Genomic DNA, 25768 nt, shown 5'->3' on the forward strand with positions numbered 1-25768 from the left:
AAAATTATGGAGACTCTAATGGTGCCGTGAACTGCAAAAGTTTGGGAATCACTGGGTTATGGTAATAATATGAAAAATATCCACCAAAGACATGAAGTTTGGACAATTCCATCATATTATTGATGGGGAGACGTGTGTTCTGCTTTTAGTTTATTTACTATCACAATAATGGAACATGCACAGTAGGAAATAGATTGGTTTTTGCAAAGTCCCTACAGTTTATAATCTGGCACACAAAGTAATGACTGACTGAGGGTATTAGTTTATTCGTGGGGTACAGGCATATCGGTTGTTACCTATAAACTAGACAGGGAGGTATTTGGGATACATTCTGCTGCCAATACATTCAAACATTGCATTCTGGGAGGATCAGAAATATCAAAGGAGAAATCAATCACTGATAACAAGGGTTATGTTTTATAAATCCAGTGTATGATCAATACCAAACTTTGTAGTATTAAAGGTGTTATCTGTGACATTGGAAAGGGTTAGTAATGAAACTACTTTCGCTCTTTCTAATCAGTGTTAAGTTTGCTGCAATTAGAAAGTTTGTTTCGGAATATAAAATGGTATTAGAATTTCCTACTAGCCAGCAGATAAAATACATCTGCACTCACGGGAAATGTTGTATGTTCATAAATGCTGCACACATTCCAAAAACTGCTAAAATATTTCATACAATAATTATTGGAGTTTGAGGATCTCATTTAGAGTCGGACGCAAAGTCCATGTAAGAAGTGTAGGAGTGGGAGTGTGCCGCAGCTTGGTAGGGTATTATGAGTGGCAAGCAACCCCAGTTGCATCCCACTCTTAATACCCTATGGAGCTGCGAGCAGTTCCTGCAGCTAGCTAACGCTTGCGCCACCTAATTCCTGCCGCACAGCTTTAGCCCTGTTTTGACGTATGTTGCGTCTCCGCATCACTGCGACTAGGATGTATTTACATGGTCACGCCTTCACAAATCCGTGTTCCTCCCATTCTCTCAAAGTGAGTCGCAAGCTGTCGCAAGTGTTAACTGCGTCCAAGATGCAGGCGGATTTGGTGCTTTCTGCACATGCGTGGTAGTGTTTTTTGTTGGATGCGCCTAAAATGGACTTTGCGTCCGACTCTAAATGAGGTCCTAAGTGCATTACTTTGAACATAGGTTGGCAAACACTATATGGTATTTTGACTTTTGCATGCAGTACTGTATGATTATTATCGCAGATTTGTAAAGCGTCACAGTGCACCGCAGTGCCGTACAGTAGGGAAAACAGTACAAACATAAAACAGGGACATACAAGGTAGACAAAATAAACACAGACATGAAAACAAAGGACCCTGCTCATCAGACAGCTTACATTCTAAGTGGAAGAGGGCACAGCTGAAACAAGAGAAGCAAATGTGGAATATATCTGTTTATTATCTTTTCAAAGTGTTCCTTAAATATGATACGTAATATAATCAATGAGCAACTTGTATCTGACACCTCATGCTAAGAATAAAGTAGACAAGATTCACCCGGAGAAAGTTAGGTGAAAGCAACATAAATGAACTCATACATGGTGAATGTATTTAAGTATTGTGCTATAGCACAAGAGGAGGGATTGAGGGGGTTATTAAATTGTAGGGAATACATTTTTTTTTTTATTTTTATTTTTTTTAAACCTATATGATTATTTTGACCTTGGAGCTCATGAAAACAGATGTGTGCTATGTTTTAATTTGAAGAACATGTAAGCTTTCATGAATATTCCTCCAAGCCACACAATTATGTAGGGAGTAGAAACTAAGAAACGAACACAGATCATTCGGCCTTATCAAAATCTGTCTAGTGCTTATTAACACAGAAATGTTTAATTTGAGCAGCACATACCCTGGTTCCTCACAGTTATTTTCAGTATAAAGATGGGAGTCCACAATGTAATCAAAAGCTGTACAAAAAAAGCCTCATGTTAATCCACTGAGCTATAATATAGAATTTAAATCATATAAATGTAAATCATATCGTAACAGCAATACTGTAGCTATAATTTATATACATACACACTACACAAATTTTCTGTTAGGTAAATGAATGATTTTAGTGCTGAAATAAGTACTCTGTACTTTCCTTTGTATGATTATTATATATATAAATGTGCCAAAAATGAGAAAAAGCTATTCAGAATGGTATAGCTCTGAAAGTGCACATGTGCTGCTTCATTCCGAGTTATTTCTAAATTATTATTATTATAAGTTATATGTAAAAAAAAAATAAGAAGCAAGGTTCCAGCTGCTGGCATCTAATGATTCTCTAAGAAATGGAATGCGAGGGCATAAAAAATAATTTCTACAATACAGTGAATGTTGTGTAAAAGGATATTAGGCTTAAAATTTACATATTGTTAAAGCAAAATTATTTCTAGTTTTCTTTTTACCAAGTAAAACAAGAGTACATCACCATTATCACATCAAAAGTCACTGCCTCATTATCACCCCAAAGTTTAATTTAACACTGGGTGCAACGTACAGCAGGTCCTATTATGAGGCAGACTTCGTTGTCTTATAATAGTCTGAGTATGAAAAGCCCCAGTCTACCACTACCGCTAGGAAATTGGAATGGGTGAATGTAGCAAATTGTTTGGACTCAATATTAATCCAGTAATTAAAATGTCATTCCTGCTTTCATCAGATTTATCCGTTTCTAATACTAGATCTAATTCAGATCTAATACTAAACAAATTGAATATTTGTCTAATACAGCTAATAAAATAAATGAGCACAACAAAACAACAACCTTTTGTCTGCAAAAAGAGAACCAATTTGAGATCTCATTTAAGAAAAGCAGACATCTTAGTCGCATCCTTATCAAAGTTAGCAAAAGCTATTAAACTTCACCATGGTGCCTCTATAGCAGGGGTGTCAAACTCAAACCCCTATTTTTTGCGGCCCCAACAGAGCCGCCGGTTTCCTCCCACACTCCAAAAACATACTAGTAGGTTAATTGGCCCTTAATCTCTCTCTGTCTGTGTGTGTGTATTTTAAGGGATTTAAAGTGTAAGCTCCAATGGGGCAGAGACTGATGTGAATGAGATCTCTGTACAGAGCTGCGGAATTAGTTGCACTATATATATATATATATATATATATATATATATATATATATATATATATATATATATATATATATATATATATATATATATATATATAAATAGATGATGATGATAATGATGATGAAGAAAGTAGTCAATAAAGTGAAAGGGAGCAAAAGCAACATAATGGAGGGCACAGTATGAAATAGGAGACGGAAGAAGGGGAGCAAAAGCAGCATGAAGGGGGCACAGTGTGATGAAATGGGGTGACAAACTTGCATATGAGGCTTTTTTCTTGCTGCCCACACAATCTTAGGACTTTGATTATTTGGCCCAATTGGGGTGTTGAGTTTGACATGCCTACTCTATAGGATGATCCTAACTGTAAACAATTAGAACATGTATATTGGGGACGTCCACCTAAGAGCACCAGAGTTTGAGAATGTACATACAGGTGTTAAATAAACCCTAGTTAAAGCATAGACAAAGCCTTGTACTTTACACTCATTTTAAAATATCATTAGAAGAGTATTCATTAATGTGTCTCACAGCTTTCCAGCAGCATAGTGCGTTATGTACAATGAGAATTCCCAGATGACACCATTGTATTTTACTTGACATTAACACTTGTGAACACTGCAATCAATGTTGAAACTGATGCAAAGTGAATGCTTGTCAAAAAGTGACATTAACATACATTATTATTTCTTGCACTATAGGCATCAAAGTGTGTTTTATAGGCATCTACCATTTTAAAATAACACCAATGTGTGAGGGGCCTTATAATTTAGAAAAAGCTGGATGGACTTTTCTTTGTAACCAAACTGATAGACTTTAATGCATGTGTGTATTGTCTCAGCGATTTGAAATAGATATTTTTACTTTTTGGTTTAGTTCAACTTTGAGAACTCGAAAACTCTATTTTTTGCATTTGAAAACAATGTGTAAGAAATAGGGAAAACTATTTTGAAATGTTGTTGTGGAGAATAGACTGTTCTAAAGAGACAGCACTGTGACTACAGACACACAATACCACGGCAACCAACTACAAGCAGCGTTACATGACTTTTTAGGCTAGCTTATAAAATTCCTCAACCATCCTCTTAAACCTCCCTAGGGTACCCTATTTTCATCCTTTACACAGTTCACATAAGACTACAACCCTCTGACCCTCTGACCAAAATTGCTGTGTGACTGGATCAAACAATGCACTTTTAGCTTCTGGCTGGACCAACATGCAATATGAGGCACTTAACCTCAAGTATCCCATTGTCCCACATATTGTAAGTTTGCAAGCAGGGCCCTCTTACCTCTGTCTGTGTTACCCAGTATTGATCTATTACTGCGTTTGTTCCCAATTGTAAAGCCCTATGGAATATGCTGCCACTATATAAATAAATGCTGTTGGTGATGATGCTGAAGTATAACTTTATTTTAGATCTACTAGGTGTAGGAACCCGTGTCTGCAGTGCACTCACATTACCTCCCACACTAGCCAAGAACAATAGTATACTCACAGACTGTTCAACCTTTGCCTCAAAATCAGATCTTGTTTAATAAACATGTTCCAAAATATATAAACTGAATAGATTATTTAAAAGTTGTTAATTCATTTGATACTTTTAATAGGAGCTCATATGTACCTTGGTTCATGACTGAGCCTAAACCCAACAGATTTTTAGAAGAAATATTGAATTATTTTATTTAACCAAAGGGCTCTTCTACAGTGGCAGGGGATTTAACTTTTGATGTGTAATTTACATTTTTGCCCAGTGCATCTCTACATATTTTTCAGCCTCTCCATAAACCTGCCCACACTGCCAGCCTACAGAGGCATATCCCCAGGGTGCGGAGCAGGTATACACCCTGATGTGCACTGTGCTGCCCACACCCTGATGTGCACTATGCTGCCCACACCCTGATGTGCACTGTGCTGCCCACACCCTGATGTGCACTGTGCTGCCCACACCCTGATGTGCACTGTGCTGCCCACACCTTGATGTGCACTGTGCTGCCCACACCCTGATATGCACTGTGCTGCCCACACCCTGATGTGCACTGTGCTGCCCACACCCTGATGTGCACTGTGCTGCCCACACCTTGATGTGCAGTGTGCTGCCCACACCTTGATGTGCAGTGTGCTGCCCACACCTTGATGTGCACTGTGCTGCCCACACCCTGATGTGCAGTGTGCTGCCCACAGCTTGATGTGCACTGTGCTGCCCACACCCTGATGTGCACTGTGCTGCCCACACCCTGATGTGCAGTGTGCTGCCCACACCCTGATGTGCAGTGTGCTGCCCACACCTTGATGTGCAGTGTGCTGCCCACACCTTGATGTGCAGTGTGCTGCCCACACCCTGATGTGCACTGTGCTGCCCACACCCTGATGTGCAGTGTGCTGCCCACACCTTGATGTGCAGTGTGCTGCCCACACCTTGATGTGCACTGTGCAGACCATTGTTTATTATTTCTTACTTATCACCCTTAATGTAATTCTTACTTATTACGCCGTGGGTTACAGTGAGTGTTTAATCATTTACATCAGTCCCTGCCCCACTGTGTGAACTTATTTTTGGACTGTGAGAGGAAGTCAGAGCACCCGGCGGAAACCCACATGAACATGTGAGAATGAGCAAACTCCACGCTGGTAATGGCTTGGTTACTTTCAATCATTTGTCATTGTGACGCCCCCGGACTAATCTATCTGTTAAAGCAGCATTTAAATCTGTCATATTCTTACAACTGAGAACACTTGTACCTCTATATACTAAACATTGGAATAGGTATAGCGCAGTATAGAAGAATGGAATTCGCTTGACACCAGAATGCGGCTAAGCATTGTAGAACGCTCAGAGGAGGCTAGACTGTATCTCATTGCAACTCTTTGAAACTGCATTTTCTGTAAAGATCACTATTATTTATATACAGTCATCTGAACGGTGATACCTTAAAGCAGGTGTCTCGTTTGCCTATAAATACGGCCCTGAGGATAAGACAGATACAATTTAAAATAATAACGTACACTGTGATGCTTACACCATGATTGTTTTGTAACATAACATCCCTCGTGCGTTTTGCGCTGTGCATTCAGAATGTTTCATAAATGAGATTTGCTGCTAATAGCTGTCTATTGAACTACATTCATAGGCAGACATTTATTTTATAGCACACAAATATACCACACCTTAAAATGTATCAAAGTATTGACATCACCATGGACTATCTCTGCAATATACAGCGCGCATAATACACCATGATGGAATAATTGTTGCAGCCCGTAATCAGTAAATTATAAAACTGATTAAACCGGCATGATGGAACAGTGGTTAGCATTGCTGAATCAAAGCGTTGAGGTCAGGAGTTCAATTGCTTAGCAGGGTCCTATCAGTGCAGAGTTTGTATGTTCTCAACGTGTTTGTGTGGGTTTCCTCTGTGTGCTCAGGATTCCTCCCACACTCCAAAAACTTACTGATAGGTTAATTGGATATTGACAGATATAACCATAGGGTGTGTGCGTGTGGTAGGGAGTTAGAGTGTAAGCTCCAACGTGTCAGGTACTGATGTGAATGACAAATGTTCTCTGTAGAGTCATGCGCTATATAAATAAATAACAACAATAATAAAGTAGCTATATATTATTCATAGGGGGGAATTCAATTCCCCCAGATACAACGCAGTGTTAAACATATTAATGTTAAAACGGTAAGTTTAACACTGATTTCTGCTTGCGGCGTTGAAATTACCGTACAAACGGTAATTATCTGCCAGGATTCTTGAAATTGTCTTTTTCAGAAAAACCCCACCCTTTTAAAACATATATGTTAATATTTTTAGATATACTTCTATTTGAAAGGTTTACATTCATCAAACAACCTGTGTTTAAGTGGAGATTTTATATTATTAAAACATGTAACTTAATCCGGTTGGTGACCAAAACCAAAGGCATAAAAGTCACTGGCAGAAGAAGAGTTAAAGCGCTGGTCAGAGAACGGCTTGTAGACATTACATGCTGGTAACAAAACCCAGAGCTTCATGTAAACACTCCCCCATCTTTATGACCCTTGCAGAAGGTAAAACATTCACACACTAAATTCTCTCACATTCTTCTTTCCAGTTTAACTCTGTGTCTACAGATAATGAATCCAGTCAGTGGGACAAAATTATTTGTGTGCTGAACAATTCACCAGTAATATTGTTGAGGAATCTTTGAGTGTAATAAAACTGTGAGTTTGAAAAAGTGGAGATGTTGCCTATAGCAACCAATCAGATTCTAGTTATCATTTATTTAGTACATTCTACAAAATGATAGCTAGAATCTGATTGGTTGCTAAAGGCAACACCTCCACTTTTTCAAACCCACAGTTTAGTAAATATACCCCTGTGTCACTAGTTTCTAGTGAATAGAAATGTTCTCATGAAAGTCCCCAAAAGTGAAACAAAATGACCTACACACCACTGTGTGTAGGTGACAAGTTCACTTTAAATCCTATACAAACATATTTTATTGACAACATAACTTAACTAAAGTTATTCTATACATAATCTAAAGACATGCTGTTAGGGAGAGCAACTAAAGGGTTAATCATGTACATTTTTCTATTGTGTAGCTACAATGTTGTTGAAATGTCAGTGGGTTTTGTACATAAATTTTACATTTAAGCAGGTGACATTGTATACTGCTGCCTGGTGTCTATTGCTAGAGAGCTCTGGAAATCTGCTTAGTAGTTTGGCAACAGTCGACTAAACCTGGGTTGTATTTCACTTGAATTGGCTTAAAAATAGCATCCATCAAAAGGAATGCTCAATTATAGGCTCCAAACGTTTCACTTCTTGAGGGTTTGTTACAGTATTACTGGAAAAGGTCCCTGAAAATGTATATAATCTCTGTCAGAACTATGCCGTGCTGAGCTAGAGCAAATAAGTGCATACACAGTGGTTAGCATTGCTGCCTCACAGCACTGGGGTCATGAGTTTGATTTCAACCAAGGCCCTACATGTGTGGAGTTTGTGGAGTTTCCTCTCACAGTCCAAAGACATATTGGTAGGTTAATTGGCTTCCGACAAATATTAACCCGCTTGTGACCGTAATAAAGATTGTAAGCTTCAATGGGTCAGGGACTGATGTGTATGATGATATATTCTCTGTAAAGCGATGCGTAATATGAAGGCGGTATATAAAGTACCGGTAAAAAATAATATAAATGGCTTCTTGATCCAGCTTATAATGTTACAACTGAAGACACAGAGGCAGAACTGCATGAGGAGCACAGTTATAGCAATAAGATGGTGTTTCAAAAAGTACATGCTGCCTATATACAATGGAGTCAGCCATTTTGTGAGTTAAACCAATATTCAAGAGCAGGCAGCCTACCAATTCACTAGACAGGGGTGACCTCACCGAGCCATTTGGCACTTTGTGGTTAATCCCACAAAATAGCTTAACAAGTCGCTTGGCGACAAGTACACTTTAAACATAAACATCTGACGCTAAGGTTTTTGTGGCTGGCAAACTTCATGATACTTTTTTAGTAAAGGGATGAACATGGGACATGAAGTACCTCACGACTCATTGATAAAGTACTGTTTCACAATTTAATTTATTTTTGTGCTTGGCAAAGTGCATGGTTTGTTTGATTTTTTTTAATGGATATTCCAGTACTCTCTCTTCAAGTAAGATCACCCCTACTTAGCAGAACTGCGGCACACCACCTGTGCGTATAAATGTCCCCCAAAATGACCACAGGATAAGGGCTTGGTCATAAGACTCAGGCTACTACATGGGAATCTTCCTGGGATTCTTGTATACAATGGCCCCAAAGTCCTGTACGTGTGTGTAATAGATAAAATAATATTGACCCCAAAGGCAAGTCAGCAGGATCTTTTAAAGAGCTATACAAGATGTGCACCCATTGACATCAGTACAAAAGACTCCCAAAAGTTAGGTCAGCAATAGCTTTTTGGGCACATTATCATTTTAAATTACTATCCAGGGAAAATTTGCAAACAATGAACACCATTCTGTCCAAGATCTGGGGGTATATTTACTAAACTGCGGGTTTAAAAAAAAATAGAGGTGTTGCCTATAGCAACCAATCAGATTCTAGTTATCATTTATTTAGTACATTCTACAGAATGACAGCTAGAATCTGATTGGTTGCTATAGGCAACATCTCCATTTTTTTTTTAAACCTGCAGTTTAGTAAATCTACTCCCTAGTCTCACAATCTGCTCACTCAGGTGGACTGAACCAGAACTGCCAGTGACAGCTATTACCTTATCTCCTTTTCTGACCGTCCTCGTTGTAAGTTTGCCGATGGCTTTCTTAGCTGCGTCTCCGAGCCGTCGCTGAGAAAACAGAGAGAGAATAATTAACCATAAGAGGCTATTCTGAAGATGAAGGATAAATCCAAAGTAGACTTAACAAAACATAACTTTTTGCTTGCGATGCACAAAGAAATATATCTAAAATCAAGTAACTGAATTCTGATGAAACATTCACACAAGTGTGAATGAACCCTTTAAAGAGAACTCCAGCCTCCTTTATTTTAAAACATTCTTAACTCCAGATTAGCGAAAGAGCGCGTATGTGTCTACCGAAGTCTTTTGTTCCTTAGATAATGCTGCCAACTCTACACAGCACTATCCAGGCATGAAATACTGGAGAATTCAGTGTGCAGGGACTGAGCCACGGCACTGAAGCAGTCAATGAATGCTACAAGCTTGCCCAAACCTTTAGGTTCTAGATCTTGGACTCTGCTAAAGATGAGCGAGATTTTCAAAACTATCCAGCAAAATATTAGCTGTATTCCTCATTTGGCTGTGACATTTTTTTAGCTGGTGGATTTTGGCTTCATCTGTTACCAGTCCTACCCAACTACACGGCAGAATAATTTAACGATGTATTCCACAAAATGCAATTTTACAAAGACAATGGCTTTCCGCAGAATGGGTAAATGTAAACTGATTTTGAATCGTCAGAACTTTCTACCTCTGCGGAAAAGGCCGGTTACTAAACACTTGATTCATGTAACATTTTACCAAAATTTTGCTCATCTCTAGCCTCTATTATTTTCCTAGTGGGGTCAGAAATGTTTAAACAAATAACCACGACCGGGGTTCTCCTTTAAATAGGTCAATAGCTACTTTTCATTAAAACACAACAACTTATAAGAGAACTCAATAAAGCAGTCTCCATCCCACCACTGACCATGACCCTAATAGTCTCACCTAATGCAGTGGATGAAAATGGTTGCGCAAATGTAGCCAGATTGGATATTACTGAAGTTAAAATATGTCCCTATCCATAGCAGATACTATATATGCATTTGTAAAAACTAACATTTAACCGGTCTATTATGTTGTTGTTCTAGTCAAACCAATGTGGAATATCATTTACAAAAGCAAACATAATTATAGATTGAATTAAACCTTATGGCCTGTTTTTACACCCAGTTTGCTTTTTAGTGTCCACTAAAAGCTCTGGCCAACATAATATTACAAAGATGCGCTTTAAACCATTCTGACATTCAAACACCAGGGGGGACAGGACAAAGTTATTATTTTTTTATTGCTATGAAAAAAAAAAAAAGTCACAGGTTTAAAAGAACTAAAAAGATCAATCTCCGGTCCAGCTTTAAAATCACCTTGTGAACAAAATCCAGCAGCACTGTGTGGAAAAGGTCAAACGCTAATGTGTCCCATCAAAGGTAATGAAGGTCAGCTTTAGTCAGTTTGCTCCCTTAGGCCCTGCAATAAAGGTTCTCTCTATTTTGAGGGAAATCGCCCCTGACAAAGCCATATTAACCCCTCCAAACATTTATCTTCCTTTGCTCTGTGACCTAAGGTAATAAGGTTGAGCAAGCTCCCCTGTAATGGTCCATTTTTTATTTTCAAAGTATAAGGTGTACTTCCATTAAATTCTTCATGGTTAGGACAACTTTGGGGTATATTTACTAAACTGCGGGTTTGAAAAAGTGGAGATGATGCCTATAGCAACCAATCAGATTCTAGCTGTCATTTTGTGTACTAAATAAATGAAAGCTAGAATCTGATTGGTTGTTATAGGCAACATCTCCACTTTTCCAAACCAGCAGTTTAGTAAATCTAGCCCTTTGTCTTTTGCAGTCTAGCTATAAAAATTTATGCAACCTTTTTCTGGTCCCATGTAATAGTAATTTTCATGATAAGTTTTGGTGTTGGGACCAATATATTTTAGATATAGGGCTAGATTTACTAAGCTGCGGGTTTGAAAAAGTGGGGATGTTGCCTATGGCAACCAATCAGATTCTAGCTTTCATTTAATTAGTACCTTCTAGAAAATGACAGCTAGAATCTGATTGGTTGGTATAGGCAACATCCCCACTTCTTCAAACCCGCAGCTTAGTAAATCTAGCCCATAGTGTTTAAGTGATATACGGTTTGCGTATAGTGTTTGATTTTAAATCCATAATGCTTTGTTTAACGTAGGCATTAATAAGAAAGCAGAGAGAATTTTAGGTTGAAAAACATGCATTCATCTGTGTAACCTTGATAGACGTCAGCCCCCTGCTGTGTTCAGGGACAGGCAGTGTTACAATGGCCTATTGTTGCTTTATTGTCATTTTTGTCAATACTGAGCAAACAAAGACATAAAAATACACAAAGGTTAAGAAAAAGGCTTTTGGCCAGGCACCTATAATGATCCAGAATACTAGGAAGGAAGGAAGGAAAGGCTCAGTTTTCAGCTTCACAGCAGCAACCAATCCCATTTGGAAAGAGACCAGCTAATTTTATATTGATATGTAACTTGGAAGATACTTGGTTTCTGATATTGATATTACCAGCGGGACGCCCTCGGGGAATGACACTCCAAACCCCCATCTACCGCTTTTCCATTGATTTTGTACAATGGATATTTAAGAGCTTAGGGACAGGAAAGTACTGCCAATGTAAGCCTATACGGGGGAGATACAGTAGGTGAGATGTTCATAGAGCCATCCAGAGGGCTAGAATAATCATCAAAATGAAACAAAATGCCTGAAAAAGTAACTATCCCAGTGGAAAAAAAATCCAACTATAATTGATATAACATGCACTCTAATGTAATAAGTGGATCTGATAAGTGGAGGTCAGAGATTGTGCAACAACAAACTGTTTAGATTTCACAATAATTATTAAAGCTTGAAATATAACATTACCCTAAGGGCTTTCCCAAATACATATTCACTGGCACAACAACACTGGGTTTTTCTAAATTATCTATTTATTAAGGGGTACAGAGCAAGTAGTCACATTTGTACATGCATTTGCATTAAACATTTGTATTACTGAGTTAAATGGTATACCTTAAATAACGGTTGTGTTTATATGTAACTGAATGTATTCAGCACATTGTCTGTTCAGTCCTTGAGAGAAAACGGATAATACTTAAAAGGATTGTGTTTCACTATCTTGCATGATGTTGGGGGAAGTTCAGAAATCAGATCCTGTTCTATTCAAAGCTATATTCATAAGGTAATCTGGTCTGGACTGTAGATATTACAACTTATTGATTATATAATAATAATAAAAAAAAATTAATAAGGATGATAATGATAATAACTAATAATAATAATAATCCCAGAACAGATGACTTCATTATAATTTTGAATTACTACAATGAGGGTTCCTATGATGCGGTTACACACATTAGTAATAGGTGAACTTTCATTAACCTATATTAAAGTGTGTGTGACTGAGTTGAAGTATCCTAGGAAACAAATATCCTCTTGCTTTCAGACACAGGCATGCTTTGCTTTATCGTTATATCTTTTTGTCCGATATCCGTTCTGGATGTTTTGTTTGTGATGGAGGATAAACGACTGACTCTCGCTGTGACTGTACAATGCATTTTACTTTCATGCTTCTGTATTTAGCTCTAGTGAAAAACCTCTATGATCCAAGCCCTAATTGTAATTAGCTCACTTCCCTGCATAGATGATACAGAGAGTGGATGGAGAGCTGACAGATAACAGGAAGCTGACAGTGGAAGCCCCTGATTCCCCAGTCAGTTCACTTCTGATAGTGTTGTATATAACACAATGCAGGGGGTGCAGGCCATATGCAGGAGACCCCAATTAAGAGGAAACCGCTGCAGAAAAAGGTGCCAAGTACATACATTTTGTTACAGAATGTATCTAGCCAATCAGAGGCAGAACTCGCGAGCTGTGGGCCCCGCTGCAGGGAAGAGGAGGCAACCGGTGCCCACAGCTCGCTAGTTCCTCGTGCAGTGGGCCCCATTATCTGCACCGCACCTGCGGCACCAATGGTAGTACCGCCACTGTAGCCAATGATTACATATAGGACAGCTTTTCGATTTGAAAAATGTACCCAAATGGTCTATTGTGCACAAATAGCAAAAAGTATTTTCTTCTAGCTTTATATGTGCTTTGTAGACATCTAAACCGCTTAAATTGAAAAATAAAAGAAAAAGGCTTCATTAAACATACATTGTTCTTTTAAGAACAATGCAAAAAAAAAAAAATGCAGACATTTTCATTCCATTTGACGATGTAAAAAAAAAAAAATCAGTCCAAAAGCTTTTTAAGGGGAATTTTGTTTTTCTATCTGTGTAAAATAACTATAATAACTACAAATAATCTCAGCTCAGCAGTTAGAGGCGGGCTGGAAGGACAGGTACTGAAATTGGACCACTCAATGCATGAATAGAGAGTGGGAGAGTGGGGATACTGCCAATGATATGGAACATCCACTGAGGCTGCCCAGCTAACAGTTAATGTAGCACAACTGGTTAGAAATGTAACAAATGTTGGGTTTGACTTGCAGAGAAACAAAAATTTCAGTGGGGACATTGAAACCTATTGTTTTAGATATCAAGTGATCACACACCAGGTTCATTAGATATTTCCAGGCTGAGAGTTTTTAAGGTAAAATGATATTATTGGGGAAATGACCAGACAATCACAAGCACTGGCTGGAGTGTTGTGGGTGCAGTCACTAACAGGGCCCGGAGGTGAGGGGAACGGTCAATGCCGTACCCTTTCCCTCTGAGGTCTTCAATGGGGATCACCCCACACTCCTAGGGCCCCCAGGTGACTCTCTGAGGCTACCGTTCTAATATACGAATGCTTTTCAAAGCAGAGAGTGGGTAAGGGGTTGAGAGGTTACAATTGCATCTTTGGGCCCCTAACCAAACTTTGCTATAGGGCCCGACAATGCAGAGTTTCACCCCACAACTCACAGCAGTATAGTGTTTTCTTCTGTCAACATTATAACTCATACAGTAAGCTCTACATTAGGTAATTTGCTCCGCTGCATGTTTTAAATATAACAATGTCCATTATTCCCTTTGAGAAATACACTCAGTAGCCACTATTAGGTACACCTTTCTAGTACTGGGTAGGACCACCCTTTTCCCCCTGAAGCCTGAAATCTTTGTGGCATGGATTCAACACGGTGCTAGAAACATTCTGTACAGAATTTGGTCCATGTTCCACCACATTCCAGAAGTGCTCTATTGGATGGATATCTGCTGACTGTGGGGGCCATTGTAGTACACTGAGCTCATAGTCATGTTTGTGGAACCAGCTTAAGAGGACGGGTGTTTTGTGACATGGAGCATTAAGCTGCTAAAGTATCCATTAAAAAATGGGTAGACTTTGGCCATATATGGATGGACATGAGCAGCAACAACACTCATGTACGCTAATGTGTGCTATGAAAACATTCCCAACACCATTACATCACCAGCCTGCACCGTTGACAGAAGGCAGGATGGATCCATGGATTTCCAAACCTCAAATATCCAGTTTTGGTGAGCCTGAGCCCTATGTAGTCTGCTTCCTGTTCTTAACTGAAAAGGTTTGGAACCCAGTGTAGTCTTCTCCTGCTGTAGCCAATCCACTTCAATGTGTTTTCAGAAATGTTCTTCTTCATACCACTGTTGTAATGTGTGTTTCTGTTTTGAGTTACTGTTGCCTTTCGGACAGCTTCTTTCATTAACAAGGAGTTTTCACCCGTAGAAGTGTCGCTCCCTGGATGTTTTTTGTGCTTTGTCCACACTCCTCGGTAAATCTGAGAGACTGTTGTCTATGAATATCCCAGGAGATCAGCAGTTTCTGAGATACTCAAACCACCCCGTCTGGCACCAACAATCATTCCATGGTCAAATTCACTTAGATCCCAAGTCTTCCCCCATTCAAATCCACCACACACACATGTACAAAAGCTTATTCAGACATTGTTCTCATCAGCGAATCCTGAAGAGAAGACAAAGAGTTGGTAAAGAAGTAGGAAACACAACTCTTGAATCTGGTCATAGCCTGCACAGAGGAATAGTATAACATTAACAAACTAGTATATACATTCTACAAGGTACAATAAACCAAAGAAAATGTCAGGCTACAGTGCCTTTGAAATTTCAATTGCTGTGACTCCTTATTTGAAGTCTCAAACTGAAAATCAAAGGAAGTGGTAGAGAACGTACAAAGGAGATGAAGGTGGGGGTATATCTCACAAGCAGAGAGACATCAAAAAAAGTTTTATACATATATTCTTAAATAATTGGGTAAAAAAAAAAAAAAGTACCAGTAATAAAGAAACTCCACTGATAGCTGCCACTTGCCATCTGATTGCACAAAGATTGTGTGATTATGTCAGTAATAGTGTGTATATGACAGGCAGGGCCATGATGATGTAAGAAGGGGAACGGATAAGGGGGCAGCAACAGAGTGTTAGAGAGTGAAAGAGCAGGGTCCTCTATAACACAGTAGTTATGACAGACTCCTGTCATACTACGAGATGCCATTTGATTACTGTGTATTATATTTAAAATAGGGTAAAAAAAAAATTATATGACTAAAACATGTGTCAGGAAACGCAATTTATTTGGTAGTTTCATAAAAGTTGTTAATTGCATGCACAAAATTTGGAGTTCGGCTACAATTCTATTTTGTCATTAAATCAATTTTGTATCACAGAAACCTATTTAGAAATAATTTTTAGCCATTAAAATGGGAGATAGGGAGAAACCAAACAAATGTTGACAATCTAATATAACAAAATGATAATGCATGATGACGCAACACAAAATCAGTTTACAGCCCCTACATTAGTTGTATCAAATAAATGCGTAACAGGAATTATAAAACATATTGTAATATAGAATGAAATTACCAATATGACCTGTGTCTCAGTGATGTTGGTTGCTCCTAATGAATTGCTAGACTAAATCCTATAGATTGTAAGCTTGTGAGCAGGGCACTCATCTCTTTATCTGCCTGATCATACACAGTCTTGTGGTATAACTGTGATACATGATAGGTATACTAAATTATATCATATTTACCAACTGTCCGGGAGGGGGCTCCATCTTGCGGGCTTGACCACGTGGATCGTGCTATTAGGCCATGCCCCTGTCAATCTTTGCCCATTTCAGCCTATCGGTGGATGGGGGTAGGCCAGGATGACGTGTTTAGCCCCGCCCCCACCCGCTTCACAAACGAGATGAGCTAGACCCGGGATGTTGTCCTGCTCTCCCAGGAGTCCGAGAGAACTCCCAAAAATTCAGGAGTCTACCGGAAATTCTGGGAGAGTAGGCAACTATGAATTATATCAACTGCTTTGTGTAAAGAAACTCAGTACGAAAAAATACACACAAATAATAAAAGAATCGTTGCTTCATGAAAATCATTTGTTTTAGCGCCATATGAACAAATGGAAGACAATAATTAATCTTTTTGGCTATAGAAAGTGGTTTGAATCTTTCCTAATCACACTCAACCCCTCTCTTTGTTTTCCCAGCATAAAGTACATACTTCAATGTCTGAATAAACCTGTTTCTAAGACATACAACAATACAGCCCCACACAAAGGTAATATACTTCTTTCTAAACCATCCCATGATACATCACATTCAGTCTCACAATCCGAAAGGGCACCGACATGGTGAGTCCCGCAGTGTTTCAGCCACCTGCAGAAAAGCATCATCTCTATTTAAAACTGGATCAAGAAAAGAGAAAAAAAAAAGCCCTTGCAGGGATTAGACTTTAAATATGCCAAATGGAGCCCCCCCCCCCCTCCCCTCGGCTAATGGCTGCATCTTCTTTACAACATCTGAGCATTTCAAACAGAGATTCTCGAGTGCTGCCACCTTCTCATTAAACATTCATCCGCTGAAGCTTTTTCACCGCATAAAAATTTCATCAAGTTTCGCCTGACCTTTAGAAAACAGTCAGGGAAAAGAGAAAGGTCGTTTCTCACACAGCAACTTGTCTAATGCGCAACATGTATTTAATTTCATTTTTATTTATTTTATTTTTTTTAAGGTGGAAGCTTGCTTTGTTCTACACAATGGGGCTGTACATTAAACTGGTATTATTTCCTGGCTGTTCTTTTGAGGTATGCCACCTGATTAGCGAATGACAATTGTACAAATCCTCTGTTAGGACATTGCACAGTCACTATTAATTAGGCACATCACCCCTCTATGCAGACTTTCTATGAGGGTCATGCCCCCTGAGGAGACCCAGCTACTCACAGCAACTGTTAAGACCACACTTAGCACTGGCAGAGAGAATTGGGCAAACCAATCTATTCAGTAGCTGTGATTACTACACCCCTCCCCCCTACATCCTAGCTGCTTGAACAGATAAGATTGGTTTAATCCGGCAGTGTTGACAGCTCTCTCCTTTCCTGGCTGCCAGCACTGCAGGACCTAGGGATGCATACCTAACTAGCAGCATGTTATAGTGTACAAGGTCCATTTTATGAATAGTTTGTGTTATTGTGTTGTCTTTTAAGCTGCAAAGTTTTAAAAAGAAATATAAATAAAGCTTAGGCAAGTTCATTGTTTCACATTGTTTCATTTACCATTTGAAAACATTCAAAACGGGTTGATCTTGGCATTGCTTATTTGCACAGCTAGTCTGCAATCGATACTGCCAATAAGCAGAACTTGGCAGACAGTGTTGTTTCACTCCTTGAGGGGACAGCAAGCTAAGCACAATGAAACACGGATGCGTGTGTGATCGGAACAGAACTTCCACTTGACATTCCTCCTAACGTTCTCTAGAAAAGCTGAGTGTTTTCTAAACCATCTTACTTAGGGGGACATTATTCACAAGACGGACACTGCAGGGCGAAAACTCCGCAAATAGAAGAGGATAGATGGTACTGTGCCCTGAGGTCTGAATGGAAAAAACAAAACCACAGCCATTTTTATTGGCCTTGATACAAAGCAAAGTCCATTCTAGTAATCAAAATGCAATACAGACTTCACCGTTGGTGACAAGTATATAACGCAGACCTCAATGTGGTGTTAAATGTACAAAGCGTAAACAAATTCTGCTGGGTACAATACAATACTCTGGTGCTCCTACCATATCAGGCTAATCCTCATCATACACATTCCTGCTATTGAGGAGAGTCTATAAAGATTGCATACAATGAAATCACACAATGAAATCACAGGTGGTTTCAGCCAATGAAACGCCTTAAATCAGAGAAGCTGCCGCATATTCATATTAAAATTTTGCACCTACTTATTGTGTAAAAGTAACAGTTTCAATTGACGCTAATTGTTGCTGCATCAGGACTATAGCGATGCCAAATGGATCAGTTTCACTACAGTAACAGCAATGTCCACCAATAGCGCAGAGCATTGTGATCAGCCACAACATTAAAACCACCTGCCTAATATTGTGTAGATCCCCCTCGTGTCGACAAAACAGTTCTGACCCATCAAGACTGGACTCCAAAGACTGCTGAAAGTGTCCTCTGGTATCTGGCACCAAGACGTTAACAGCAGATCCTCTAAGTCCAGTAAGTTATGAGGTGGGGCCTCCATAGCTCTGATTTGTTTTCCCAGCACATCCCAAAGATGCTCGATCAGATTGAGATCTGGGGAATTTGGAGGCCAAGTCAACACTCTGAACTCTTTATAATATTCCAGAAACCATTCCTGAACAATGTTTGTAGTGTGGCAGGGCGCATTATTCTGCTGAAAGAGGCCACTTTCTTCAGGGAATACAGCTGCCATGAAGGGATGTGCTTGGTCTGCAAAGTTTGGTTTAGGTATCAAAGCAACATCCACATGAATGCCATGTAAGTGACACACACACACACACATGGCCATCAACATGATGTAAAAGAAAACATGATTCGTCTTACCATCATTCTTATGATTTCCCCGATCCCCCCCCTCCTGGATCCGCCACTGCCTTGAGCTACCCATAGATACAAGCAGCTGATATTAAAAGGGCAGGGTGCAGGGTGGATGCAGATGTCTTCCTTGCCCCCCCCCCCCCCATTATACTGGCACTGGTTATTTACTGGTATACGCTTAACAATTATTCTACCATTGTGTGTGACAATTAGACCATTAGAAGCAATGCTCCATTGTAGTCTATGATCACTATCTTAGGTTAACTTGTTTGAACCACCAGCATACCAGTTCTACTTACACAATACACACATTTTACTGTGTAAATTCACTAAAAACATCCACTGGTATGCACATGGCACATTGTTTGTTTTGTAGTAACATATGTACACACAACTAGCTTAGAGCCACACACTGCTCAAATTGTCTTGAAAAATAACAGAAAACTGGCATGGTATTGTCTAAGTAGTAACTTATGAATAATGCTTCCAGTGTCTAAGTTTATTAATAAGAAACAAAATCTAAATATAAAATTGTTTTGTACAATATAGCACACATAATACTAGGTGTGTTTAATAAATTAAGCATCACAGTAAACACATCATGTATGTTCTATCAAAAATTAAACCCCAAGTTACATGCAGGATTTTAACATTTTAATGCAAAGCCAGTTTTTTCAGGGCAGGAGTTATAACGCTTCGCAATAACTCTGTAATTCCATACAATACTCAGCCACTTGAGTTGCAAAACTGGTCGCAGCGATAGCATATGCTGCCCATAGGCCTTGGTGTCCAGCTGAGTCTTGTATGTGCTATGTGGGCTCAGGGAAGGCTCGCAGGGTGCAGTCAGAGAAATATCAGTGGAAGGAGCAGGTGTGATGTGTGTGGTGTTTGTACGGTTGATTCTGTGGGTATTAATAGTGGTGATGGTGGGGGATTTGTAACTAGGCACATTCGGCTACGCAACTGTCCACAACTGAATTTTAGAATTTTTATTTTTCATTTAATTATATACAGTACTGTCAGAAAAAAAAAAAAATAATAATTATATATATATATATACACACACAGTGCTTTTTTTTCCCATTGAACGCTGGGAACGGCGTTCTGGCACCTTTTTTTTTTTACTTTTTTTTAACTTTTTTTTTTTCTCTGCGGTGCTGCTACAGTGCAGCACCGCATCTGTGTGTGTGTGTGTGTGTGTGTCCTGCTTCCGTCGGCCGGAAGCAGGGCAGCGGGAGGAACAGCGATCGAACTAAGAAGAATGAAAAGAAGTATGCAAAGAAGGTAAGTAATACTGACTACAGAAAGCGGGAAGGGGCGAAAGTAGAAGAGGGCTACAGAAAAAAAAAGGGCGAGCAGAAAGAAGGCTACAGAATAGAGGGGGAGCAGAAAGAAGGCTACAGAATAGAGGGGGAGCAGAAAGAAGGCTACAGAATAGAGGGGGAGCAGAAAGAAGGCTACAGAATAGAGGGGGAGCAGAAAGAAGGCTACAGAATAGAGGGGGAGCAGAAAGAAGGCTACAGAATAGAGGGGGAGCAGAAAGAAGGCTACAGAATAAAGGGGGAGCAGAAAGAAGGCTACAGAATAGAGAGGGAGCAGAATGAAGGCTACAGAATAGAGGGGGAGCAGAAAGAAGGCTACAGAATAGAGGGGGAGCAGAAAGAAGGCTACAGAATAAAGTGGGAGCAGAAAGAAGGCTACAGAATAGAGGGGGAGCAGAAAGAAGGCTACAGAATAGAGGGGGAGCAGAAAGAAGGCTACAGAATAGAGGGGGAGCAGAAAGAAGGCTACAGAATAGAGGGGGAGCAGAAAGAAGGCTACAGAATAAAGGGGGAGCAGAAAGAAGGCTACAGAATAGAGGGGGAGCAGAAAGAAGGCTACAGAATAGAGAGGGAGCAGAATGAAGGCTACAGAATAGAGGGGGAGCAGAAAGAAGGCTACAGAATAGAGGGGGAGCAGAAAGAAGGCTACAGAATAAAGTGGGAGCAGAAAGAAGGCTACAGAATAGAGGGGGAGCAGAAAGAAGGCTACAGAATAGAGGGGGAGCAGAAAGAAGGCTACAGAATAGAGGGGGAGCAGAAAGAAGGCTACAGAATAGAGGGGGAGCAGAAAGAAGGCTACAGAATAGAGGGGGAGCAGAAAGAAGGCTACAGAATAAAAGGGGAGCAGAAAGAAGGCTACAGAATAAAGGGGGAGCAGAAAGAAGGCTACAGAATAGAGGGGGAGCAGAAAGAAGGCTACAGAATAAAGGGGGAGCAGAAAGAAGGCTACAGAATAGAGGGGGAGCAGAAAGGAGGCTACAGAATAAAGGGGGAGCAGAAAGAAGGCTACAGAATAAAGAGGGAGCAGAAAGAGGGCTACAGAATAAAGGGGGAGCAGAAAGAGGGCTACAGAATAAAGAAGGGGAGCAGAAAGAGGGCTACAGAAAAAGGAGGGAGGTGGAAAGAGAGGGCCACAAAAAAACCAGGGTGCAGAATAGGGGTGAGAATAGCTAGCGGCCATATGTGAGAAAAGTTGGTAGGCAGCCGCAGCAGGGGACATGTCAGTGTGTAACAGGTGAGTGATGTCCAGTTGTTATGTTTGTGTGATTAAATTAACATATGGGGCCTCCCCTCTAGATATCCTGCGTTTACTCCATCAGTCATCTGGACTGCAGCCTTGTCAGCCAACCAGGAGGAGGTAGGAGTTATTATTTTTATTTTACAATTGTCAAGTGTGTGAGGGGCAAGGAAGGGAGTAAATTTATGTGTGTGTATATATATATATATATTTATTTATTTTTTTCAATGAATTGTGGGCTTTGCATATGAACTTCCTCCACATATTGTATTTTTTTTATTTCAGCTATTGAGATTTACATTAACCAAAAAGCTCCTAATTAATTTGATTTAACAGTTTCATATTTGAATAGTACATAGAAAAATATATTTTTACTTTTTTTGCTTTCCAGCTTCACTTCTATTCAGTATGTTCATGCACAGATCACATTTACAGACGTCACTATTTTCTACAAATACCAGGACATACAGCTAGGCACGGCAGGAACCGAGCATACCATCCCTGTAGGCACCAAATCCTGCTATTCTTTGATGTTTGGGCAAGGTGTATGGTGCAGTGGTTTATTCTATAAACAAACAGTTTAATTTTGGTCCAAAAAATTTAATTTACCTTGTCCGATCAAGGTAAAATTAAATATCAACCATAGAACAGTAATTAACCATGACTTCTAATTTCCAAATTAACGTCTAAAAAGTCAGACTTGAAAGGAAGAAACCTTTATATTACTCATCACAAAGTAACCTGGCAAAACCCTATGTTTTCAAAACCACCAGGCAACAGAATGCCCCTTTAAATATTGACAAGAATTCAATTTTTGCATGATCTGAATATAATTGGCTCACCTGGTTCCGATCATGGGCACTCGTATTTCTAATCTTCTGTATAAAGTAAAATATCAGCCAAGCCGAAGAAATGATCATCAAGACAATGAAGGAGATGGAGACAAAGACCAAAGACCCTCGGCTGATGTTCTTGGCTGGGCTGCGAGAGCCGACTGCTATCGCCATGAGGACGGAGATGTTCCTTTCCACGTAGCTCAGAATTTCTCGACCTGTTGACTCGGAGATCATTATGGCAACAATATCTCCAGTCCCTGTTGTAAAAGAAACAAAACAAAAACATTGAATTTTTTTTGGGTAATCAATATTTCTTTTAATCACACTTATTATATTACTGCAATAGGGAGTAAGGAAGGTGAAACTATGCGGATCACCACCATAGAGGGGAGAAGTGTGTCTCTACAAAGGTGTGATGTGCATGTTTTAGATACAAAACAGTCTATATTAATTCATGATAACAGATGCACTACATGCAATACAAAAAAATGAAAAACAAAACAAATATATAACCAAGATATTCATAAGACTATGTGAAAACTTTAGTCCATAAAACGTTGTAGAAATATTAGACAAGTGCTATTTTTTTCTTACAATTATTTATTTTGGTTGGAGAAAATAATAACACAGACATGTATATGTGTATTTTTGAACAGTAAACAATGACATAAAAAGGCTAACAAAAAGGATTAAGTGCTATTTTGACATTTTAATTTCTGTTTCTCAATCAAAGAACAAACCTATATCTGGTTTAAAAAAACAGGACGTAAAAGTTTCAATATTAAGTAATATTAAGGAGTTTGTATTTCACTTGCCCATTTTTGGTCAAGTTCCTAACATCCTGAGCACTGAAAACACATTCCAGCTGCATGTCTCAATGTCTTGTACTGGTTCACTGGTATCTTATCACCAAGACCAGATTTTGTAATACAGCAATACTGCATCCAAGAAACAGGCCTGAGTACTGAAGTATGGTACTGTATGTTTTCTACAAACCAAGAGTTTGCGACCCAACGCTTTGTGAGTTCTCTTTTGGCAAAATCCTCTTTCTCAAAGTGTGAAAAAAACTCAAAGGGAATCATCTAGGTATAACACAGGCATGTGTTGTACACAATCAGGTATGTCTCAGCTTTGCCATCATTCCCACTGCTTTTTTTGTACCAATATGGCATCTGTGTGTGTGAAGATGAGCACTTTGGATGTATGTATGCTGAGCAATGGAAAGTAACTTGGTGGTTGAGGAGCACAGCTGACCACCAGGGCCATAACTAGGGCTGTGCGATAGGGGCGACCGCCCAGGGGGACGCCATTTTTCTTTCTCGCCCCAGGCGCTAAAAATTTTAAGTTAGGGCTCTGCTGACTACAATGGCAATGTAAAAGTACAAAATACAATATGGTGCATGAGCACCACTGATATTTAAAGTGAAAAACGAAGGGTTGATGATCCCCTTGCATACACTGCAATGCAACGCCCTCAGGACAGACTGTATTTTTACTCATGGACCAGACTGATTGTGAATGGATAAACAGGCATGCATTCAGCCACACAAAACAAAACAAAACAAAAAAAGGAGCAATAAAACTAAAGGCTTTGAGTGGATGAATATGAAACATCCCCACAAGTTGTCATATTTTGTAAATGAACAGTAAAACAGAGAAGTTAGTTAATGGTCATTTAATGATTTAACGAGCTGTTTGGCAGATGGAACAAACAAGAAGTGCTTACACATGAATTTGCACCCAGATTTTAAGGTAACAAACCCCCCTAAGATAATAAAAATGAAAACAATTAACTAAATGCATAATTTAGAAAGCATACATGTATATTTTTGCACTGCGCCTCTCTTTACCCTGAAAACGGTACAGTTCTGTCACAAGTCCTTAAACCCCCCCCCCCCCCCACAAAAAAACAAAAACACCTCCCTCCAAGGCTACATACTCACGGACTGCTGTAGACCCATGGCCCATTAAGCACTCTCCAACCATAGACAGGTATTAGACATCACCTTAGATTTCCATAACCTTAGTCCTTTAATGTGGTCACAGAATTCCTCCGTAAATTCTAATATCCTTATAAATTACAGTAGGTGTATATTATACCATATCCCTATTTATTTAGAAAGCTTTAATAGTGCAATTGAATGTAATACAGAGAACAGAAAACCAACTGTTCCTCAGATGAGAGGAAGCCCAGCACAGAGGAGGACAAGGTCTCCCTGCTTTGCTCTAATAAGTAGAGAAGTTAGTGTAGAATGTATGCGATTGTTTACGTTGGTCTCTGGTCTATAACCAGCAGCTTCAGTCTCTGCATCATTCCCTCATAGCAACTGGTTCATGTAAACATGTCAGTGATGACAGACACTGTTGCATACCCCTGAGCCTAATATTTACAGCCTTCTACTAGTGAAACATCACCTTTGCCTATATCGCTGGCTGAGAGGGCTTATATGAAAGTTTTCTGGGCCCTACAGGCTAGATGACTGTAAAAGAGTGAGGTGGGGTGGAGGAAGTAGTCTAGCTAGGTGACATTACTCAATAAAAATACTACTGGCTTGTGTGTTCACCTTTCCAATCAGGTGATGCCTACAATAAGATGACCAACCCCTGCTTCTAGTCACATGGTCTTTTAAACATATGCCCTAATAATAGTGATAAAGGATTGTTGTTAATACACCTTCATTTACTAAAGTAATAATTACAGTACATCTACTGTTTGAAATAGATAGGCAAAAGATAACATTAAAAATGGAACTGTATGTTGTGCTCTGTTGCCATCCACAAGATGGCCTCCCTAAAGCTCAGACAGGAATAAATGGTAAGAATTGCTAACAGCAGCAGCAACAACAACAACAACAACAACAACAACAACAACAACAACAACAACAACAACAACAACAACAACAACAACAACAGGGAGAATAAGAGGAGGGGAATAGGGACTATCATTGTAAAATAGGGAAAGTTGGCAACTATGCAGTCTTCGAATGCACATTTCCAGGGTTTTGTTTGTCTGCATGATATAACCATTACAGTGTCCTTGTAGTAAACTTCTGTGTGTGAACATAGCTTTTATCTATATTTCCAGTAAAGATTTATTCTTGGAAACAAATTTGCTGTATTAACCCTAGGACTTCACACACTGCATCACTATGTTCAAATCAATACTAACATTTT

At 39.4% G+C, this 25768-nt stretch overlaps 1 protein-coding gene across 3 annotated transcripts in view; it reads right to left on the reverse strand.

Annotated features, from left to right (window-relative positions):
* The window catches only part of RNF130 (ring finger protein 130), a 187163-nt gene that overhangs the window by 73288 nt on the left and 88107 nt on the right, over positions 1 to 25768 (reverse strand). For all 3 annotated transcript variants that reach the window (XM_075210030.1, XM_075210032.1, XM_075210031.1), the window contains exons 3-4: positions 22601 to 22851; positions 9333 to 9404 (exon numbers count right to left, since the gene is read on the reverse strand). In XM_075210030.1, coding sequence (XP_075066131.1) covers positions 9333 to 9404; positions 22601 to 22851 — 323 coding nt within the window. The remainder of the gene's footprint in view (positions 1 to 9332; positions 9405 to 22600; positions 22852 to 25768) is intronic.

Source organism: Mixophyes fleayi, chromosome 4, assembly GCF_038048845.1.
Source record: "Mixophyes fleayi isolate aMixFle1 chromosome 4, aMixFle1.hap1, whole genome shotgun sequence".
In the NCBI taxonomy this organism is placed as follows: Eukaryota; Metazoa; Chordata; class Amphibia; order Anura; family Limnodynastidae; genus Mixophyes; species Mixophyes fleayi.